This window comes from Mustela erminea, chromosome 2 (genome assembly GCF_009829155.1).
Source record: "Mustela erminea isolate mMusErm1 chromosome 2, mMusErm1.Pri, whole genome shotgun sequence".
In the NCBI taxonomy this organism is placed as follows: Eukaryota; Metazoa; Chordata; class Mammalia; order Carnivora; family Mustelidae; genus Mustela; species Mustela erminea.
Genome location: NC_045615.1, coordinates 132,465,371 through 132,483,274, shown reverse-complemented (window position 1 = coordinate 132,483,274; position 17,904 = coordinate 132,465,371). Strand labels below are relative to the sequence as shown.

At 36.9% G+C, this 17,904-nt stretch overlaps 1 protein-coding gene and 1 pseudogene across 2 annotated transcripts in view; both read right to left on the bottom strand.

Annotated features, from left to right (window-relative positions):
- SLC30A9 (solute carrier family 30 member 9) overlaps nucleotides 1–17,904 on the bottom strand; it is an 82,577-nt gene that overhangs the window by 45,255 nt on the left and 19,418 nt on the right. Inside the window, exons 3-6 of one of the 2 annotated variants that reach the window (XM_032334190.1) lie at nucleotides 12,746–12,808; nucleotides 10,512–10,611; nucleotides 8,073–8,165; nucleotides 7,618–7,700 (exon numbers count right to left, since the gene is read on the bottom strand). In XM_032334190.1, the coding sequence (XP_032190081.1) occupies nucleotides 7,618–7,700; nucleotides 8,073–8,165; nucleotides 10,512–10,611; nucleotides 12,746–12,808 (339 nt within the window). The remainder of the gene's footprint in view (nucleotides 1–7,617; nucleotides 7,701–8,072; nucleotides 8,166–10,511; nucleotides 10,612–12,745; nucleotides 12,809–17,904) is intronic. The other variant, XM_032334191.1, reaches the window with a different exon arrangement.
- On the bottom strand, nucleotides 15,296–17,569 carry LOC116585028 (annotated as a pseudogene).

The following is a 17,904-nucleotide window of genomic DNA, read 5'->3' as shown; positions in this document are numbered from 1 at the left end:
TTTAGCCCAAGGTTTAAAAATACAAGAAAAACGAATTTCTATTACTTTATTTTCTCAAACCCCATGTTTAAATATTTCCTTTCATAGATGTACAGCCTCATGGTATCATTATTTTAATAGCTGAAGACTGAAAACAACCTATGGGCAAATGACTGAATAAACCATGTTGTACCCCACAAAATGGAGTATTATATAAAAGGAATGAAGAAATGTCTCTATTTACTGCTACAGATTGGTCCTCAGGACATAATGTCAATAAAAAAACCAAAGACAGAAAGTATACCTTATTTATGAAAGGAGGTGGGGAAGGAATTAATACCATATACATGCTATTTCATAGTATATTTTTTAATGGAAAAAATAACTCCAAAACTGATTTTTTTAATGGTTACCAATGTGAGAAGGAGAAACAGGGTGGAGAAGATAAGGATGGAAACTAAATTTCTCTGATGGTTTTTTCTGGTAGATGTGACTTTGGAATCATATAAATTATTTCTAAATATCAGAAGCAAAAATGAAACAAATGAACCTAATTTTACATCTATTTGATGGTTTATCTATGCAGACAGAAATTTCAAGTGTATTTAAAACAAAGAAACATTATACATCCCTAGTGGAATATATAGTAAAGAAAAAAACAAAAGTTAACACTTAGGGTCATCCGGATGGCAATAATATTGGTATTATTATTTTGAAACTATACCATGTTCTTTCTATATGTATGCATACACATATAAGAGTAAACCAAAAATATAATTATATTATTGGATTAAGAAATAAGATTTTCAGTGTAAGGAAAAGTTAAAAAACAAAACAAAGAAAACATTAAGTTTTCCAGAATAGCCTATATAGCTTCTCTCCTAAGGAAAATGAAATATTTCTTATTACTGTCCACTGGAAAGACATTAAAAAGATGTTAACCTATTAAAAATGAGTACCACTGGGGCAGCTTGGTGGCTCAGTCCGTTAGGCGTCCAACTCTTTATTTCCACTCAGGTTGTGATCTTGTGGTCATGAGACTGAGCCCTGCATCAGGCTCCACGCTGGACATACAGCCTGCTTAGCATTCTTTCTCTTCTTCTCCTTTTGTCCCTCCACCCCTCCCTCTCTCCCTCAAAAAAAAAAAAAAAAGTACCCCAAAGGCCCAAGTACAATCTCTCAATTTTATTTACCACAGGAAAAAAAAAATGGGGTTCTTTTCAGAGATGGGTAATGCCCAGTCTGGGCAAAACATGTACAAGATAAACCTGAAACAACTTATTATACTTAAAAGAAAGGATGCCACAATACTAGGGTTATGACAAAGGGACTTCAGAACCAACGTGAGGTGCGCCCATTGGCCAAAATTGGGATGATTGAACACCACTAATTTGTCTACTTTGTTCTTTCCTTCCTAGCATGTCTCCTCCACCTTCTTCCCTTCTCCTTGAACCCCTTCCTATCCCACAGCTTCACCCTCTTCATACTGAACTCCCACGCTCTCAAAAAACTCTCTCTCCCCCTTTTCTTCCTATATTACTGACCATAACTGTCTCTCAATTTCCACCTAGAAATTTCACCAACTCATCAAGGGAAGGTAATACTGTCACCTTTAAGCTTTAGTCCTATAAAGAATTTAGAAATACAGTTGAAGAATTCAGATTCTCCTAAATAAAGCCTGTCAAAGAAAAGTATGTATACCTTTTTCTCAGATACTAGCATCTCTATCTCTATTTTAATCCTGCCACATTATATCTGTTCCCCAAAGTAACCAGAACTATAACTGCAGTGCAACCATCTAATTCCCCAATGCAATCTGCCCTACTGGAACAACATTTGATCATATCCTGAATTAGCATCTCTATTACCTTAAAGAACCCAATGGAAGCCTTTAACTGAATAGTGATACCAAAATTCTGAAGTTCCCTGACCCCAATATATATTTCTCTTAAGGCAATATTTCACTCCTGTGGATTTAACTGTAGCTCTCTTTAGCATATCTGTGAATATAATCAGCAACTGTTTGCTTTTTCTGAGGCCCAAACCCCACAGATACTAAGATTTATTGATTTTCTCTATTACTTCTCAAAATGTTATACTAATGATTTAAAGGACTTGGATTCTGCAAAAAAATCTACACTTGCTCAACATGCAGATGACTTCATATTATATATTGCAAGAGTATGAGACTCTCAAACATATTCCTTATTCCTCCTGACTAGATTAGTTGAAAAGAGAAAAAATGTTTTCAATTTTGTCAAGAAAAGGAATAATGAGCAAAAGGTCATTCATTTTCTTTGCCTGAATATAAACTATCTAAAACCATCCTAGATCTTCAGCCAAGGTGCAACTGAGAGGATGTTAAGACCAAATGACAGATTACTACAGGCAGTGCTTAGTGAATTTTCTAAAACAGTTCAACTACCACTACCATGTAAACTAACTAAAACAAATACCTGTTTTTTCAGAAATATACACTGAAATATTTAAAGACGAAATGGACTGGTTTCAAAGTAATTTAGTAGAGTGAGGGTAAAGGAGATATAGATAAAACAAGGTTGACCATGTGTTGGTAACTGTAAAGCTAGGTGATGGATTCCTGCGGAGTGGTTATACTTTCCTCTGTACTTCTATGTTTGAAATCTCCCACAAATGGGGGGAATGAAACAAAAACTGAAGAAGGAAGATGAGAAAATACTCAGAACAAAAACCTGCAGCAAAGTAGGAATAGAGAGAAGATATCTCAACATCATAAAGGTCATGTATGAAAGGCCCACAGCTAATATCATCCTCAATGGGGAAAAACGGGAGAGCTTTTCCTCTAAGGTCAGGAACAAGACAGGGATGTCCACTCTCACCACTGTTAAACATAGTACTAAAAGTCCTAGCATTAGCAATCAGACAACAAAAAGAAATAAAAGGCATCCTGGGGCATCTGAGTGGTTCAGTCAGTTAAGCATCTATCCTGATTCTTGCTCAGGTCATGATCTCAGGATTGTGATAATGAGCCCCACATCAGGATCCACGCTGGGTGTGGAGTCTGCTTAGCAATCTCTCTCTCTCTCAATCCCTCTACCCTGCCCCACTCTCTCCCTCACTAGTTAAAAAAAAAAAAAAAAGGAGGAAATAAAAGGCATCCAAATCAGCAAGGAATAATTCACAGATAACATGATACTCTACATAGAAAACCCAAAGACTCCACCAAAAAATACTGCTAGAACTGATACACAAACTCAGCAAATCGCAGGATACAGAATCAACAGAGAAATCTGTCACATTTTTTATACACCATAAATGAAGCAGCAGAAAGAGAAATCAAGGAATTGATCCCATTTGCAATTACACCGAAAACTGTAAGATAACCTAATAAGCCTAACCAAAGATGTAAAAGGTCTGTACTTTGAAAACTATAGAGTATTTATGAAAGAAATTGAAGAGGACACAGAGAAATGGAAAAACATTCCATGCTCACAGACTAGAATAAACACTGTTAAAATGTCTACACTACCGAAAGCATCTACATATTTAATGCAATCCCTATCAAAATACCACCAGCATTTTCTACAGGGCTAGAACAAAGAGTCCTAAAATTTGTATCGAACCACAAACGAGCCCAAATAGCCAAAGTAATCTTGAGAAAGAAAAGCAAAGCTGGAGGCATCATGATTCTGGACTTCAAGCTATATTACAAAGCTGCAGTTATCAATACAGTATGGTACTGGCACAAAAATAAATACATAGATCAATGGAACAGAATGGAAAAGCCAGAAATGGGCCCACAATGATATGGTCAACTAATCTTTGATAAAGGAGGAAAAAAATATCAATGCAAACAAGATAGTCTCTTCAACATACTCGTGCTGGGAAAACTGGACAGCCACATGTGGAATGAAACTGGACCACTTTCTTACACCATATATAAAAGTAAATTCAAAATGTATTAAAGACCTGAATGTGAGGCACAAAACCATCAAAATCCTAGAGGAGAACACAGGTAGCAACCTCTTTGACCTCAGCCATGGCAACTTATTGCTAGACATGTCTCCAGAGGCAAGGGAAACAAAAGCAGAAATGAACTATTGGTACTTCACCTAGATAAAAAGCTTCTTCTTCTTCTTTTTTCTTTCTTTTAAAGATTTTATTTATTTGAGTGACAGCAAAAGCAAGAGAGATCACAGAGAGAGAGAGGGAGAAGCAGACTCACTGCTAAGCAGGAAGTCCAATACAGGGCTCAATTCCAGGACCCCAGGATCAGGAGCTGAGCCGAAGGCAGACGCTTAACTGACTGAGCCACCCAGGCACCTGAGGGTAAAAAACTTCTGCACAGCTAAGGAAAGAACAAAACCAAAAAGGCAACCTGCAGAATGGCAGAAGGTATTTGCAAATATTTCTAAAAATATTTATTTTATTTTTTTTTTTAAAGATTTTATTTATTTATTTGGGAGAGAGAGATAGTGAGAGAGAGCATGAGTGAGGAGAAGGTCAGAGAGAGAAGCAGACTCCCCGTGGAGCTGGGAGCCCGATGTGGGACTCGATCTCCGGACTCCGGGATCATGACCTGAGCTGAAGGCAGTCGTCCAACCAACTGAGCCACCCAGGCGTCCCTCTAAAAATATTTAGAACATACAAAGGGTTAGTATCCAAAATCTACAAAGAACTTACCAAACTCAACACGCAAAAAAACCCCCAAATAATCCAGTTTAAAAATGGGCAGAAGACATAACTAGACATTTTCCCAAAGAAGACATACAGATGGTTACAGACACATGGAAAGATGCTCAATATCACTCATCATCAGGGAAGTACAAATCAAAGCCACCATGAGATACCACCTCACCCTAATAGCTAAAATTAACAATTCAGGAAACAACAGATGATGAGAACGCAGAGAGGGGAACCCTGTTACACTGTTGGTGGGAATCCAAACTGGAGCAGCCACTCTGAAAAACAGTACAGAGGTTCCTCAAAAAGTTAAAAATAGAGCTACCCTACCACCCAGCAATTGCACTACTAGGTACACTACTCAAGGCGTACAAACATACTGATTCAAAGTATATGTACCCTGTTGTTTACAGCAGCCATTATTAACAACAAGGTATGGAAAGAACCCAAATGTCTACCGACTAATGAATGGATAAAAGAAAATGTGGTGTAAATATACAATGGAGTATTACTCAGCCATCAAAAAGAATGAAACCTTGCCATTTGCAACAATGTGGATGGAGCTACTGTATTATGCTAAGCAAAATAAGTCAGTAAGAAAAAAACAAATACTGTATGACTGCACTAATATGTGGAACTTAAGAAACAAAATAAATGAACACAGGCAAAGGGAATAAAAAAAAAGAAAGGGAGGCAAACTCTTAATTATAGAGAACAAATTGAGGGTTGATGGAGGGGAGGTGGACACAAGATGGGCTAAATGGGTGATGGGAATTAAGGAGGGCACTTGCTGTGATGAGCACTGGGTGTTAGATGTAAACAATGAGTCACTAAATTCTACTCCTGAAACCAATATTACACTATATGTTAACTAACCGGAGTTTAAATAAACTTGAAATAAAAATAAATAAATTTTTTTTTAAAAGTAGGTGACTCCAAAAAAAAAAAGAAAAAAAAATATTTAGAACATACAAAATTAAAGAGTTAAAATCTACCAAAAACTCATTAAATCAATTAAAAAAGATACACAATGTAAGAGATGGAGTAAAGGATATAAAAATTATCATAATAGAAGAGTTAAGAAAAACAAATAAATATATTAAAGATAACAAACCTCAGCAGTCACCAGAGACTCAAAATTAAAGATATCATCTACTGCCCATCAAATACACAACAAAGTTAAAACAATGGTAATATCCAGAATTGTCAAGAGTTTGAGAAAACAGTCACCTTCATACACTTTAAGTGTAATATAAACTGCCACCATATTCCTTTGGAGAATATTCTATTAAATTTTAAAATGCCCATGTCCTTTGACCTTGAAATACTACTAACATTTTATCTATGTATTTGCAATAAGAGAATATGTTATTATATATTTAAGAAATATGATACTGACTGCTGTATTCTTTGTAATAGTAAAAAAAAGTTTGAGAACATAAAACTTATTACATCCACACAGCGGAATATTATACAGCTGTTAAAAAAGAACGAGAGGTAGATTTCTATATGTAGACATGGGAAGATGTTTATGGTTACACTGTTAAGTATAAAGAACTAGAGGCAAAACAATAGGTATAGTGTCACCAATTTATGTTTAAGTGAAAAAAATGATGTATATAAAATTTGAAAATGCAGCAGAGAAATATTCTGGATAGATATATCCCAAACTTCCAGCAACAGTTATCTACAGGAAGCAAAATGAGATGGTGACCAGAGAAAATGAAAGGAGACTTTTTTTTTTTTTTAAAGATTTTATTTATTTATTTGACAGAGAGAAATCACAAGTAGATGGAGAGGCAGGCAGAGAGAGAGAGAGGGAAGCAGGCTCCCTGCTGAGCAGAGAGCCCGATGCGGGACTCGATCCCAGGACCCTGAGATCATGACCTGAGCCGAAGGCAGCGGCTTAACCCATTGAGCCACCCAGGCGCCCTGAAAGGAGACTTTTATTCTTTATATTTTTGTATCCTTTTTTAAATCACAAGCGTGCAACACTTTTGACATTAATGAATATATATATGTAAATCAAAGAATCAGCTAAATTATATCTCACATAATTCTGAATCCTAATTCTATAAAGGTGGCTTTGTCACTCAACTATTGGAGTATTAAATGCCCAGAGAGTCTTATTTGCAACTAAATCTCAAGCATCAACCACAGCTTCTAGTTCACAGTAAATGTTTGATAAATATCTGTTGAATGAATGAATTAAAGTACAAGTGGGGCAGGCAGTGCCTGGGTGGCTCAATCAGTTAAGCATCCAGCTTTGGTTTCAGCTCAGGTCATGATCTCATGAGACATGAGATCAGCCTGGCATCTCTGGGTTCAGTGGGAGTCTGTGTCTCTCTCTCTCCCCCCTTCCTTTGGCCCTTCCCCCAATTCATGCGACTCTCCCTGGAATAAATAGAAAAATTAGAAAAGTAAAGTAGAAACGGGCAAACTGAATTAACAGACTTTTCTGTAAGAAAGCACAATCACTTTTAGAACAAGTGTAATCTTCAAATCAGACCATAAATTATAATATTCATGTATCTTATAATAAACCACCAACCAGCTTTGTTTCCTCTCATCATCCTTAAAAGAGCTATAGAGGAAAAACACAAGAAAATAGATACTGCTTTTATTTTATTTATTTTGTTTTTTAAGATTTTATTTGTGAGAGAGAACAAGCATGCAAACACACAAGGAGGGGAGCAGCAGGCAGGAGAAGCAGGCTCCCCACTAACCCAGGAACCTGATGCTAGGATTCATTCCAGGACCATGGGATCATGGCCTGAGATGAAGGCAGACGCTTAACCGAGTGAGCCACCCAGGCATCCTGATACTGTTTTTAAAAAGTAACTGAATCCCAAAGTGGCAATTAGTATTCGCTAGAACCAAAAGAGCCGAAGCGGAGAGGCATGCAATTATTAAAAGCCCAAGTTTTACCTACAACTTACTTTTCAATTAACTCCACTTTAAACTGAATATACTTACTTTCTCTGTATTCTATTTCTGCTTCTTTACGCAGTTTTTTCTCTCTGGCCAGAGCTTCAGGGCTTCCCCAAACTTCCAAGGATCTGTGCATACATATATGGCCATCAACAATGGACAATTTTAATGCCTTAATTGCAATTATATTTAAATCAAGATGAACTATAACTACATGAAAAGATTACAACAAAGTAGAAGGTCCTTTAGGAAAAATACATAGGACTTAAAAAATGTTTCTAAATTAACTCTAAATAGTAAGTAAATTCAACATCAACTTTTCTTATAAATTATCAAATACTTTTAGTTAACTAGTACATATTAGTAATTCACAAACAAGTTTGCAAAGATAAAAATATTCTGCTTTTAAAATAGATCATTTAAAAGCCTTTATCCAATATTGGTTTTTATTAATCTAAAATTTGCCTTGTACATTTATTCTAGAAGAAGCATGTTCTTACTTTGCCTCCACATCTGATCTCAAGTATACAGTAAAGGACTCAGTATCTTCATGAGGACTTCGTCGTCTGATTTTTCGAAGCTGGTCTAGATCACTGAAGAAAGAAACGTGCTGAATTTATTCTGAAAAGGTTCACATAGTTTTTGTTCTTAGAAGGATTATTAGGGGTAGGTAAAAGCCACTACCTAGATCCTGATCTTTAAAGGCTATACAGATCAGTTTAAGGCTGGAAAAATCAGTTTAAAGATGGCATTTTGTACACAAAATGTGGTCTAGAAACAGTGAAAAAATAAAAATTTTTCTTGATGCTCACTAAAAATACCATAACGTGATAGGAAGAGATGTAATTTCTTCATTAGTGTTTGTATTTTATCTGCTATGGACACCCCGCTGCAATGTCTGATGTATGAAAAAAAGTAGAAAAAAACGTGGATTAGAGTAACATCCTTTACTTAAGAATTTAAATCAAAAATTTATAGTCAGGGGCACCTGGGTGGCTCAGTGGGTTAAAGCCTCTGCCTTTGGCCCAGGTCATGATCCCAGGGTCCTGGGATCGAGACCCGCATCGGGTTCTCTGCTCAGCAGGGAGCCTGCTTCCCTTCCTCTCTCTCTGCCTGCCTCTTTGCCTACTTGTGATCTCTGTCAAATAAATAAATAAAATCTTAAAAAAAAAATTATAGGGACACCTGGGTGGCTCAGTTGGTTGGACGACTGCCTTCGGCTCAGGTCATGATCCCAAGAGTCCCAGGATCGAGTCCCGCATCGGGCTCCCAGCATCATGGGGAGTCTGCTTCTCCCTCTGACCTTCTCCTCACTCATGCTCTCTCTCACTGTCTCTCTCTCAAATAAATAAATAAATTCTTTAAAAAAAAAATTTATAGTCATACTTGTTTATATCCAGATTAATACTAAATGGTAATATTATTTACAGGTATCAAGTCATAAAGAGTGTCTGTCAATTCTATGTTATTTATTTTCCATTCTCAAGGTTTATGTATTCATCAACACTGCTAAACAGTCATTCTGAAAATTTTTTAAAAAGATTTTATTCATTTATTTGACATAAATCACAAGTAGGCAGATAGGCAGGCAGAGAGAGGGAGAGAAGCAGGCCCCCTGCAGAGCAGAGAGCTTGATGCAGGGTTCAATCCCAGGACCCTGGGGTCATGACCCGAGCCAAAGGCAGAGGCTTTAACCCACTGAGCCACCCAGGCGCCCCGACAGTCATTCTAAATTTGATCAAATTTCCTATGGAAATTTTAGAAGAGTTATGAAAAGGCCTATAAATAAAAAGCTGGTATAAGTTCCAAGAAATTAAACTTGGGAGATTATAGGGTGCCTGGTTGGCTTAGTCAGTGGAGCATGCAACTTGATCTTAGGATTGTGGGTTTGAGCCCCACACTGGGTATGGATATTACTTAAAAATAAAATCTTTAAAATAAATACAATACAATAAGTCAACAACCAACCATCACATATTAGTATAAAAATTGGACAAGGTATCAAAGATATGTATTCTAACCCCATGATGCTGACTTAGTAAATGAGCTGGGTCATCAGTGATGTCTTTACTATGTTTTCTGGCCTACAATGTGGAGCTAGCAATACCTAATCTACTTAATTCACAAAATTTTTGTGAGAACTAAATGAAATACTCCATGTGAAACAGGACATTGTTTTACATCAATCAATGACACAACTGGTTGTTAATAGGTATGTAAGTTATAAAACTGATTATAAGAATTCTTATTTCTTGATAATATACCATAGAGGATGTGATGGGCGGGGCGGGGGGGGAGGAGAGGCTAAATCTGATAACTAAATTGTCAAGAAATTTTCCATGTAATATGGCTTGCTTAGGTAAACACGGAAAGGAAGGGAAATTTTTAATTTGTGACAAATATCTCAACAAATCTATGATTACAAGAAAATTCATAACAAAAAGATATCAGAAAACAAAAATAACTTATGCTCAACAGAGTTGGAGTATAAACATATATGTAACTAAATTATTCAACTCCACTAGCCAAAAAAACCCAACACTTTTTTTTTAATTTTATTTTTTCAATGTAAAACCCAACACTTTAAAAAGTTAAACATACAAATATGCAAATATCTTATTGATAAGATATCTTATATGCCACATATTAACATAATAATAAAACTCCTAAAGTTCTTATGCGATACAGATGTCTTGAAGAACCTGCTTCTTTGGGTTTAAGATACCAGGAAAGACTGGATTGCCCGCACTGAAGCAGAATTCAGTTTCATAAGCTAACAATTTCAACATTTTTTTTAACTGGACAAAGTAGTTCTTCAATTTAGGAAGGAGTCATGGGAAAATTTCCACATGGATAGCAGCAAGTAACACATTCTAAGAAATACAAGGTTATGTAGATGAGCTAGAACTACCACATTTTATAAAAAAAAACTACTATACCTGGATTTAAGGCAGAACTCATTTATTGCTCTGACTCCAGTGATGAAATTATTCTGAGTGTACTTTGGTCCATACTCCCTCTTCTTAAGGACTGCTTTGACTAAATCCAAAAATATAAGAAAACATAAATATGGACATTAGAAATCACATTGGAAGATGAACATATGCTGATATTTAAGAGGGCTCACTAATGAATTTCATAGAAAAACTGATGTTTTTCTTGATGCACTGAATGGCACCAGAAGAAGAAAGTCTCCCAAGTGCAGATTAGGACAGAATTCCATTTGTAGCCGTCTAGATTTTATCTCCTAAGTCATCTGTAACTGACGCCAAATTTCAACCCTCTGTCTAATGGATACCCTGTATAGGTATTCCTGGTCCGTTTAAATTGTACTAATACAATATAAATGGTCTAGGGTCTAAAAAAAATAATAATAAATTGTCTAGGGTTTAAATAAAAAGGAGGTTTCAATAAAAAAAAATCACATGCTTGTTCAATGTTTTCTAAACTGCAGGGTAAAACCGACATTTTATAAAAAATTCAAATAAAAAGTGAATAAACATTACCACATACAATGAATAAGTACGTTTTGTGAAAGCTTTTGTTTCAGTTACATACAATAATGTGTGTGTGTGTGTGTGTATATATATATATATATATATATATATAAGAGGTTATTAATATTTCTTATATGACTTGCAGTCAAAAAAGCCTAAAGCTGCTGGACTGTTTCACCATAGTCCATAAGAAAGCTAAAGTAAACATAAGAAATATTTTTATCAGTTAAAAATTATAGAACGTTTACTACAGATTATAGGTAAAATACTACCTTCTACTAAACTGTTTCCCTACTACCAAGTATCAAGTTGTTCATTAAAAAAACAAACAAACAAACAAAAAACAAACAAAAAAAACCCAGAGATCAATAACAAAGTATCAGTTTGGCATCAATTATAGCCTGTGAATCAAAAACTACACCAATATAGGTCTACATTTATAAATCAGAAACTGAGACTTTCGATTGTATGACACAGATAAATAAAATAAGCAAATATCTGAAGAGCAGGGGCAAAACAACAGAAAGTCATGTGTTCCATTTCCAACTATCACCCTGATGCTTCATATTCTATTCTCAGATATTAATTAACAAGTTTTCCTCTGTACTTTGAAGTGGGAAGAGCAAATTAAGACTAAAATGATTCATCAATACAGTAGGTAAAAAAGACTCTTAAGATATCATATTAACTATTAAAATCGAATGCAAAAATAAGAACATTCCAAACATAAAGTTCAGTATAAAAATCAAAACTTTATTTGAAAAAACATCTAAGGAAGTTCAGGATTCTTTTTCTGTGAGTTTCAAAGTCTCTAAACTGGCTTACTCTAATAATCCTAAAATTCTATATCCAGATGAGCTCCTCTGGAGCAAATAATTATTCTTCTGAAAAACTGAGTGTTTTTTAAAATTACTTTTTAAAGATTTCTTCAAAGTATACAGAAATCCCTATTGGCCTGTCCTGGCCAGGGTATTGACGATGGTGACAGCTATCAATGTTAATTATTTTTAACTGTCACTATATATACTATGGATCATCTTCAAGGTTATCCTAGAAAAGAAATCCCATTTTTAGCAGTCTTATAGGGGAGAAAACTGTGGCACAGGGAAAATGCCCAAGGCCATACAGTTAATACATCCTGGAACCACAAACCGAATCCACTTTTGTCTGATGTCAAAGCCATGGTGCTTCTAGTCACAGAGTTATTGCCCTTGTCAAACACGCTGCTTTGTAGACAGGAGACATAGTTCATTACAAAGAGCAGAGCTGCAAACAAGACTGCCTTCGTCACTCAGTTATTCCTAAAAAAGAAAGTTGGACAAGAATGTCCAAACTCTATTTGGATTTGAACGTGCTGGAACTGAAAGGTACTGGTCTGTTTAATCACATTACTTTTCTAAAAATGATAAAGCAATGGGTGACTTTTATTTGTCATTACTTCCTTCTTTGGGCTTTTGAAAAAATAATTACCACCAAATTTATAACCCAAATGCAAAGTGAACTTCAGTAGAAATTAGCTTATAAGCAGAAGTATAAATCTTTACAGTCAGTATATTTAAAGAAAAATAAAAATAGGCAGTATACTCAGAATAATACAATTATACAGAGCTCTATATAAACTAATTTTGTATATTCAAAACACCATTATAATGAAAAACAGAATAAAATATATTTACCTCTTACTTGGAGAGGCTCTTGCTTAATAAGTGGAGCTTTCAGTTCAGCGCCTATATTTTCAGCTATAAAGTTTATTAAAAAAAGGAACAATAAGTAGTTGTTTTCATACAAACCTATAAACTTAATATTAGCTAACAATCTGGCAATGTATAAAAAAGATAATACATGATAGACCAAGTTGTATTTATCCTAGGAATTCAAGAGTAGTCAAACATTAGTAAACCTATCAATGCCCCTAATTAACAGACTGAAGAACAAGAGCTATAGAATCATTTCAGGAGCTAAAGAAAAAGCATTCACTATTATTCAACACCCATACAACTTTCAAACTTTTGAAAATTAACATAAGGGATTTCCTTAAAAAATAAAACAAACTTCTAACAAACATACTCAGTGGTAAAAAATTTAGATGTGTTTCTTTAAAATAAGGAACAGGGCGCCTGGGTGGCTCAGTTGGTTGAGCCACTGCCTTCGGCTTGGGTCATGATCCCGGAGTCCCAGGATCGAGTCCCGCATCGGGCTCCCAGCTCCACAGGGAGTCTGCTTCTCCCTCTGACCTTCTCCCCCTCTCATACTCTCTCTCACTCTCAATCTTTCTCAAATAAATAAATAAATAAATAAAATCTTAAAATAAGGAACAAAACGATGACACATACTATGAATTCTTTTACTCAAAACTACTCTAGAGGGGCACCTAGAGTGGCTCAGTCAGTTAGGCATCTGACTTTGGCTCAGGTCATGATCTCAGGGGCTTGGGATCAAGACCCATGCTGGGCTCCCTCCTTAGAGGGAGGCTGTTTGTCCCTCTTTCTCTCCCTCTACTCCTTCCCCTGCTTTGCTCTCTCTCTCAAATAAATAAATAAAATCTTGGGGGTAAAAAAACTATTGTAGAGATACAATATGAGGAATACAATGAGGAAAGGATGACTATCAAGTGGCTACTGGGACAACTGTACAACTCCCTCCCCCCAAAATAAATGAGTAATTAAATAAAAATTAAAAATTAAATATACCTCACCCCATAAACAGGCAATTTCAGGTAAAGATTTACATGTTAAGGCATTTACACACCTAACAGACAACAGAGAATATTTTTATGGTACAGACAGATTTCTTAAACAAGAAAAAATGGGTATATTCTGCTAAATCAAAATTCAAAACTTCTGTCCATCAAAAGATCCTTTAAAGATTTTATTTATTTATTTATTTGACAGAGACCACAAGTAGAGAGAGAGGAAGCAGGCTCCCTGCTGAGCAGAGAGCCCAATGCAGGGCTTGATCCCAGGACTCTGGGATCATGACCTGGGCCGAAGGCAGCGGCTTTTAACCCACTGAGCCACCCAGGCGCCCAAAAGATCCTTTAAAAAAAGAAAAGAAAAGCTTCAAATTGGGAAAAGATATTTCTAATAAATAGGATCAACAAATGATAACTACCAATATTTAAGAATTACTCTAGATCAACAAGAAAAAAAATCTCATTAGAAAAACAGAGAAGACAGTAAGAAAGGAAATGTAAATAACAAATAAACATATGAAGAAATGGCTGCCTCATTATGGACAAAACCCAAACGAAACTACAAGAAGCCATTTTACAACCATCATTAGAAGAAAATGAAGAAATACATCAATATCTAACGTTGGCAAGGATTGGAGCAATGAGAATTCATATACTGCTGGTAGAAATACAAACAGACACAATTACCTTGCTAAACAAGTTGCCATTATCTGATATAGCTGAACACAAGCATAACCTGTGACCTAGCAAATTCTACTTCTAGGGCAATATATTTGCCTTAATAGAAACTTGCACAAGAGTACAAGGAGAAAAGTAAATGCGTATTTCAGAGCAGCACTGGTCTGTTGCTTCAAATTGGAAACCACCCAAATGTCTACAAGCATTGACAGTTATACCCTGTTATAGTCATAGATTTTATAGTAGTGAATATTATAAATATAATAATGGCCATCTTTCTTTGAGCCTTTACTATGTGACAACCACTATTTATTCTAAGCACTTTGCATTTATCAACTCATTTAATTCACACAGCCCTCAAAAGTATGTACTCTAATTATCCCCATGAAAATGAATGAACCAGACACATATACCATTAGGATAAATCTTACCAAAATGTAATGAAGAAAGTAAAACACAAAAGCATACACACAATAAGTTACCACACAATAAAGTAAAAAAAAAAAGGCTAAACAATACACACAAATGTTTAAATCTATTCCCTTTTTGGAGCTCAAAACAAAATTCAGGATAGTCACTTAGTTTTTTTTTTTTTTTTCTTTTTTTTTTCTAATTTCAAGATATTTTTTAATATAGATTTTATTTTTAAGTAATCTCTACACCCAATGTGGGGCTTTAACTTATAACCCTGAGATCAAGAGACTCAGGCTCCACCAACTAAGCCACCCAGGTGCCCCTCAAAATACTTTTTTTTTCAAAGAAATTTATCAGGAAGAGGAGCAGAGAGGGAGGGACAGGAAGAGGGAAAGAATCCTAAGAAGACTTCTTGCTGAGCGCAGAGCTCAATGCAGAGCCTGCCCCTAGGACCCTGAGATCATGACTTGAACCCAAACCAAGAGTAGGACACCCACCCAAATGACTGAGGCAGCCAAGCACCCCAAGATGCTTTATTTTGAAAACAGGTCACAACACTATGCTTTTGGCCCATTCTGCCGAAGTATAAGCTACAAATGCTTGCTCAGCAGCTGAGGGGCACTCTTCAGTAGCGTGTGTGAGAAGTGAATAAAACTCCCATTAAAAACAAAAATTCAATTAGTTTCCACAGGAACACAGATAAAGGACTCCATCTCCCTAGCGTTCCATATTGTTGCATCCGTGCCAATCTTTCTTACAAAGACATTTCAAAACTAGCAGTAATTAATTTAAATTGTCCCTTCAAATCCCACAACCCAAGCTAGACTTGAAGTTAACAGCTACAGGAATGGCACCCACACGCGAATGCTAGCTGAAGGACAGGCAGCGGCGGAACGCATTGTCCTCCTCTCCCAGGCACAGGATGCAGGCAGGGGGCTGACGTCCTAGTCCTCTACTTAGGGCAGGAAGTCGTAATTCTGGATTTGCTACATCAGTTGCCATGTCAGCCCCTAAATTTTATAGCACCCAGCTGGCCTCTGGTACCCATCCAAAGCAGAAGCAGCAGCAACAGTGTGAACACCCATTTCATCAAAGAATATCCAATCGCCCACACGCCTCTTGGGCAAATCACAGCTCTCAACAATGTGATTAAGGCCATCACACGTCGGTCCCAATACGCTAGCTGAATGGTACCTCACATCCAGTTTGCGTCTATTTTGCAGAAGGGACTTCACATGTGCACGATCATAAAGGATCCAATTAAATGATCCTTATACTCCATCATTCATGTAATACATAAAGTCTGGTTCACTCAACTCACCCTCATCATCAGAGCCTGTGTGATCCTTTAATATGAGTTTTTTTGGCAATGATATTAACTCCGAGCACAACAGCTAATGCAATGTAATATCTGCCAGGCGCAGCTATGATTCTCAGTACCAAGTCTGACTCTGACGAAAAATACTTGTCCAGTGCAGGGTTTATAACTGATAAATTTGATACTGAGTTCTTCAAATTTAAGCTTTCCATCCTCAGATCCAGGAAAGCCACCACTGATAGCAAGCAGATACATGCTGAAGCCAACCTCAGCTCCCATGTCAAAGACACAGCGGGCATCAGAGATGGCCTGCACAAAGCTCTCAGGCTCCGTATAGCCACTTCCCACGTAGGAGCTGACACCGATGGAATCAATGTTTAGCTCTCTCACCCATTCCAAAAGAATCCTGCTGGTTTTGAGTGTGGCATCAAATTTAAAATTGAGACAGACTATTTTGGAATCATCAGTGGCAATCTGCAAAACCCACTTTACCTTTGGATGTAACTTGGCAATTTTCATCAGTTTAACTTCACTATCAGAAGTCATCATCTGGGGCGCGTGGGTGGCTCAGTGGGTTAAGCCTCTGCCTTCAGCTCAGGTAATGATCCCAGGGTCCTGGGATCGAGCCCCGCATCGGGCTCCCTGCTCAGCAGTGAACCTGCTTCCTCTCTCTCTGCCTGCCTCTCTGCCTACTTGTGATCTCTGTCCCAAGTTTGGTCTTCACTATGGTTCTATCATTGCATTTGAATGCATGAAAGGGGATGACCCAAAGAAGAACTTTTAACCATCTCATGTGTTTCTTTAGAATGCCTCCCAGGTCTGCGATAGAGATGGCATCCTTATTATCAGAAGACCAAACTTCATTAATTTTTTGGTCCAGAATTTCCTTGGCAGTAAAGCCTTCATGAAGAAACGGAAGTCAAATTCTGCATTACTAAAGTTGTTCATGGTTTCTCGATGTTCCCCGAAATGTAACAAAAGGGAAAACTAAGAGATGGGATTTAAAGAAAATTATAACCAGTTTTTCATAAAGACAACTCTCCAGAATTCCAAGTCCCACTGAAGATGCATGTGCCCTCAGTGCAGCAGTGTAAAATGCTCTGGTAAACACAGAATTTACTGTCTCTCCTACTCCTGCTGCAGGGCTTGCCACATGGGTTTTAAAAGAGAACAGCAGTTGAAGAAACCACAGGCCTTCCCAACAAATTCTCTATTCTCTCTGAAATGGCCTATTAAATGTAGCCAAGAGCTTTATGCCTTTTAAGTGCCTTTTCATTTTTTTTTTAATCTTTTTGCTTCCCTATGCACACAAAGGGTCAATTCAATTTACTAATCCTCTACTTGACGATGACTATTTGATCTATTAAATTTTTGTTTGGGGGCACCTGGGTGGCTCAGTGGATTAAGCCGCTGCCTTCAGCTCAGGTCATGATCCCAGGGTCCTGGGATGGAGCCCCGCATCGGGCTCCCTGCTCAACAGTGAGCCTGCTTCCCCCTCTCTCTCTGCCTGCCTCTCTGCCTACTTGTGATCTCTGTCAAATAAATAAATAAAACCTTTAAAAAAAAAAAAGACTTTTGTTTTAAAGATTTATTTAGGGGCACCTGGGTGGCTCAGTGGGTTAAAGCCTCTGCGTTCGGCTCAGGTCATGATATCAGGGTCCTGGGATCAAGCCCCACATTGGGCTCTCTGCTCAGCAAGGAGCCTGCTTCCTCCTCTCTCTCTGCCTGCCACT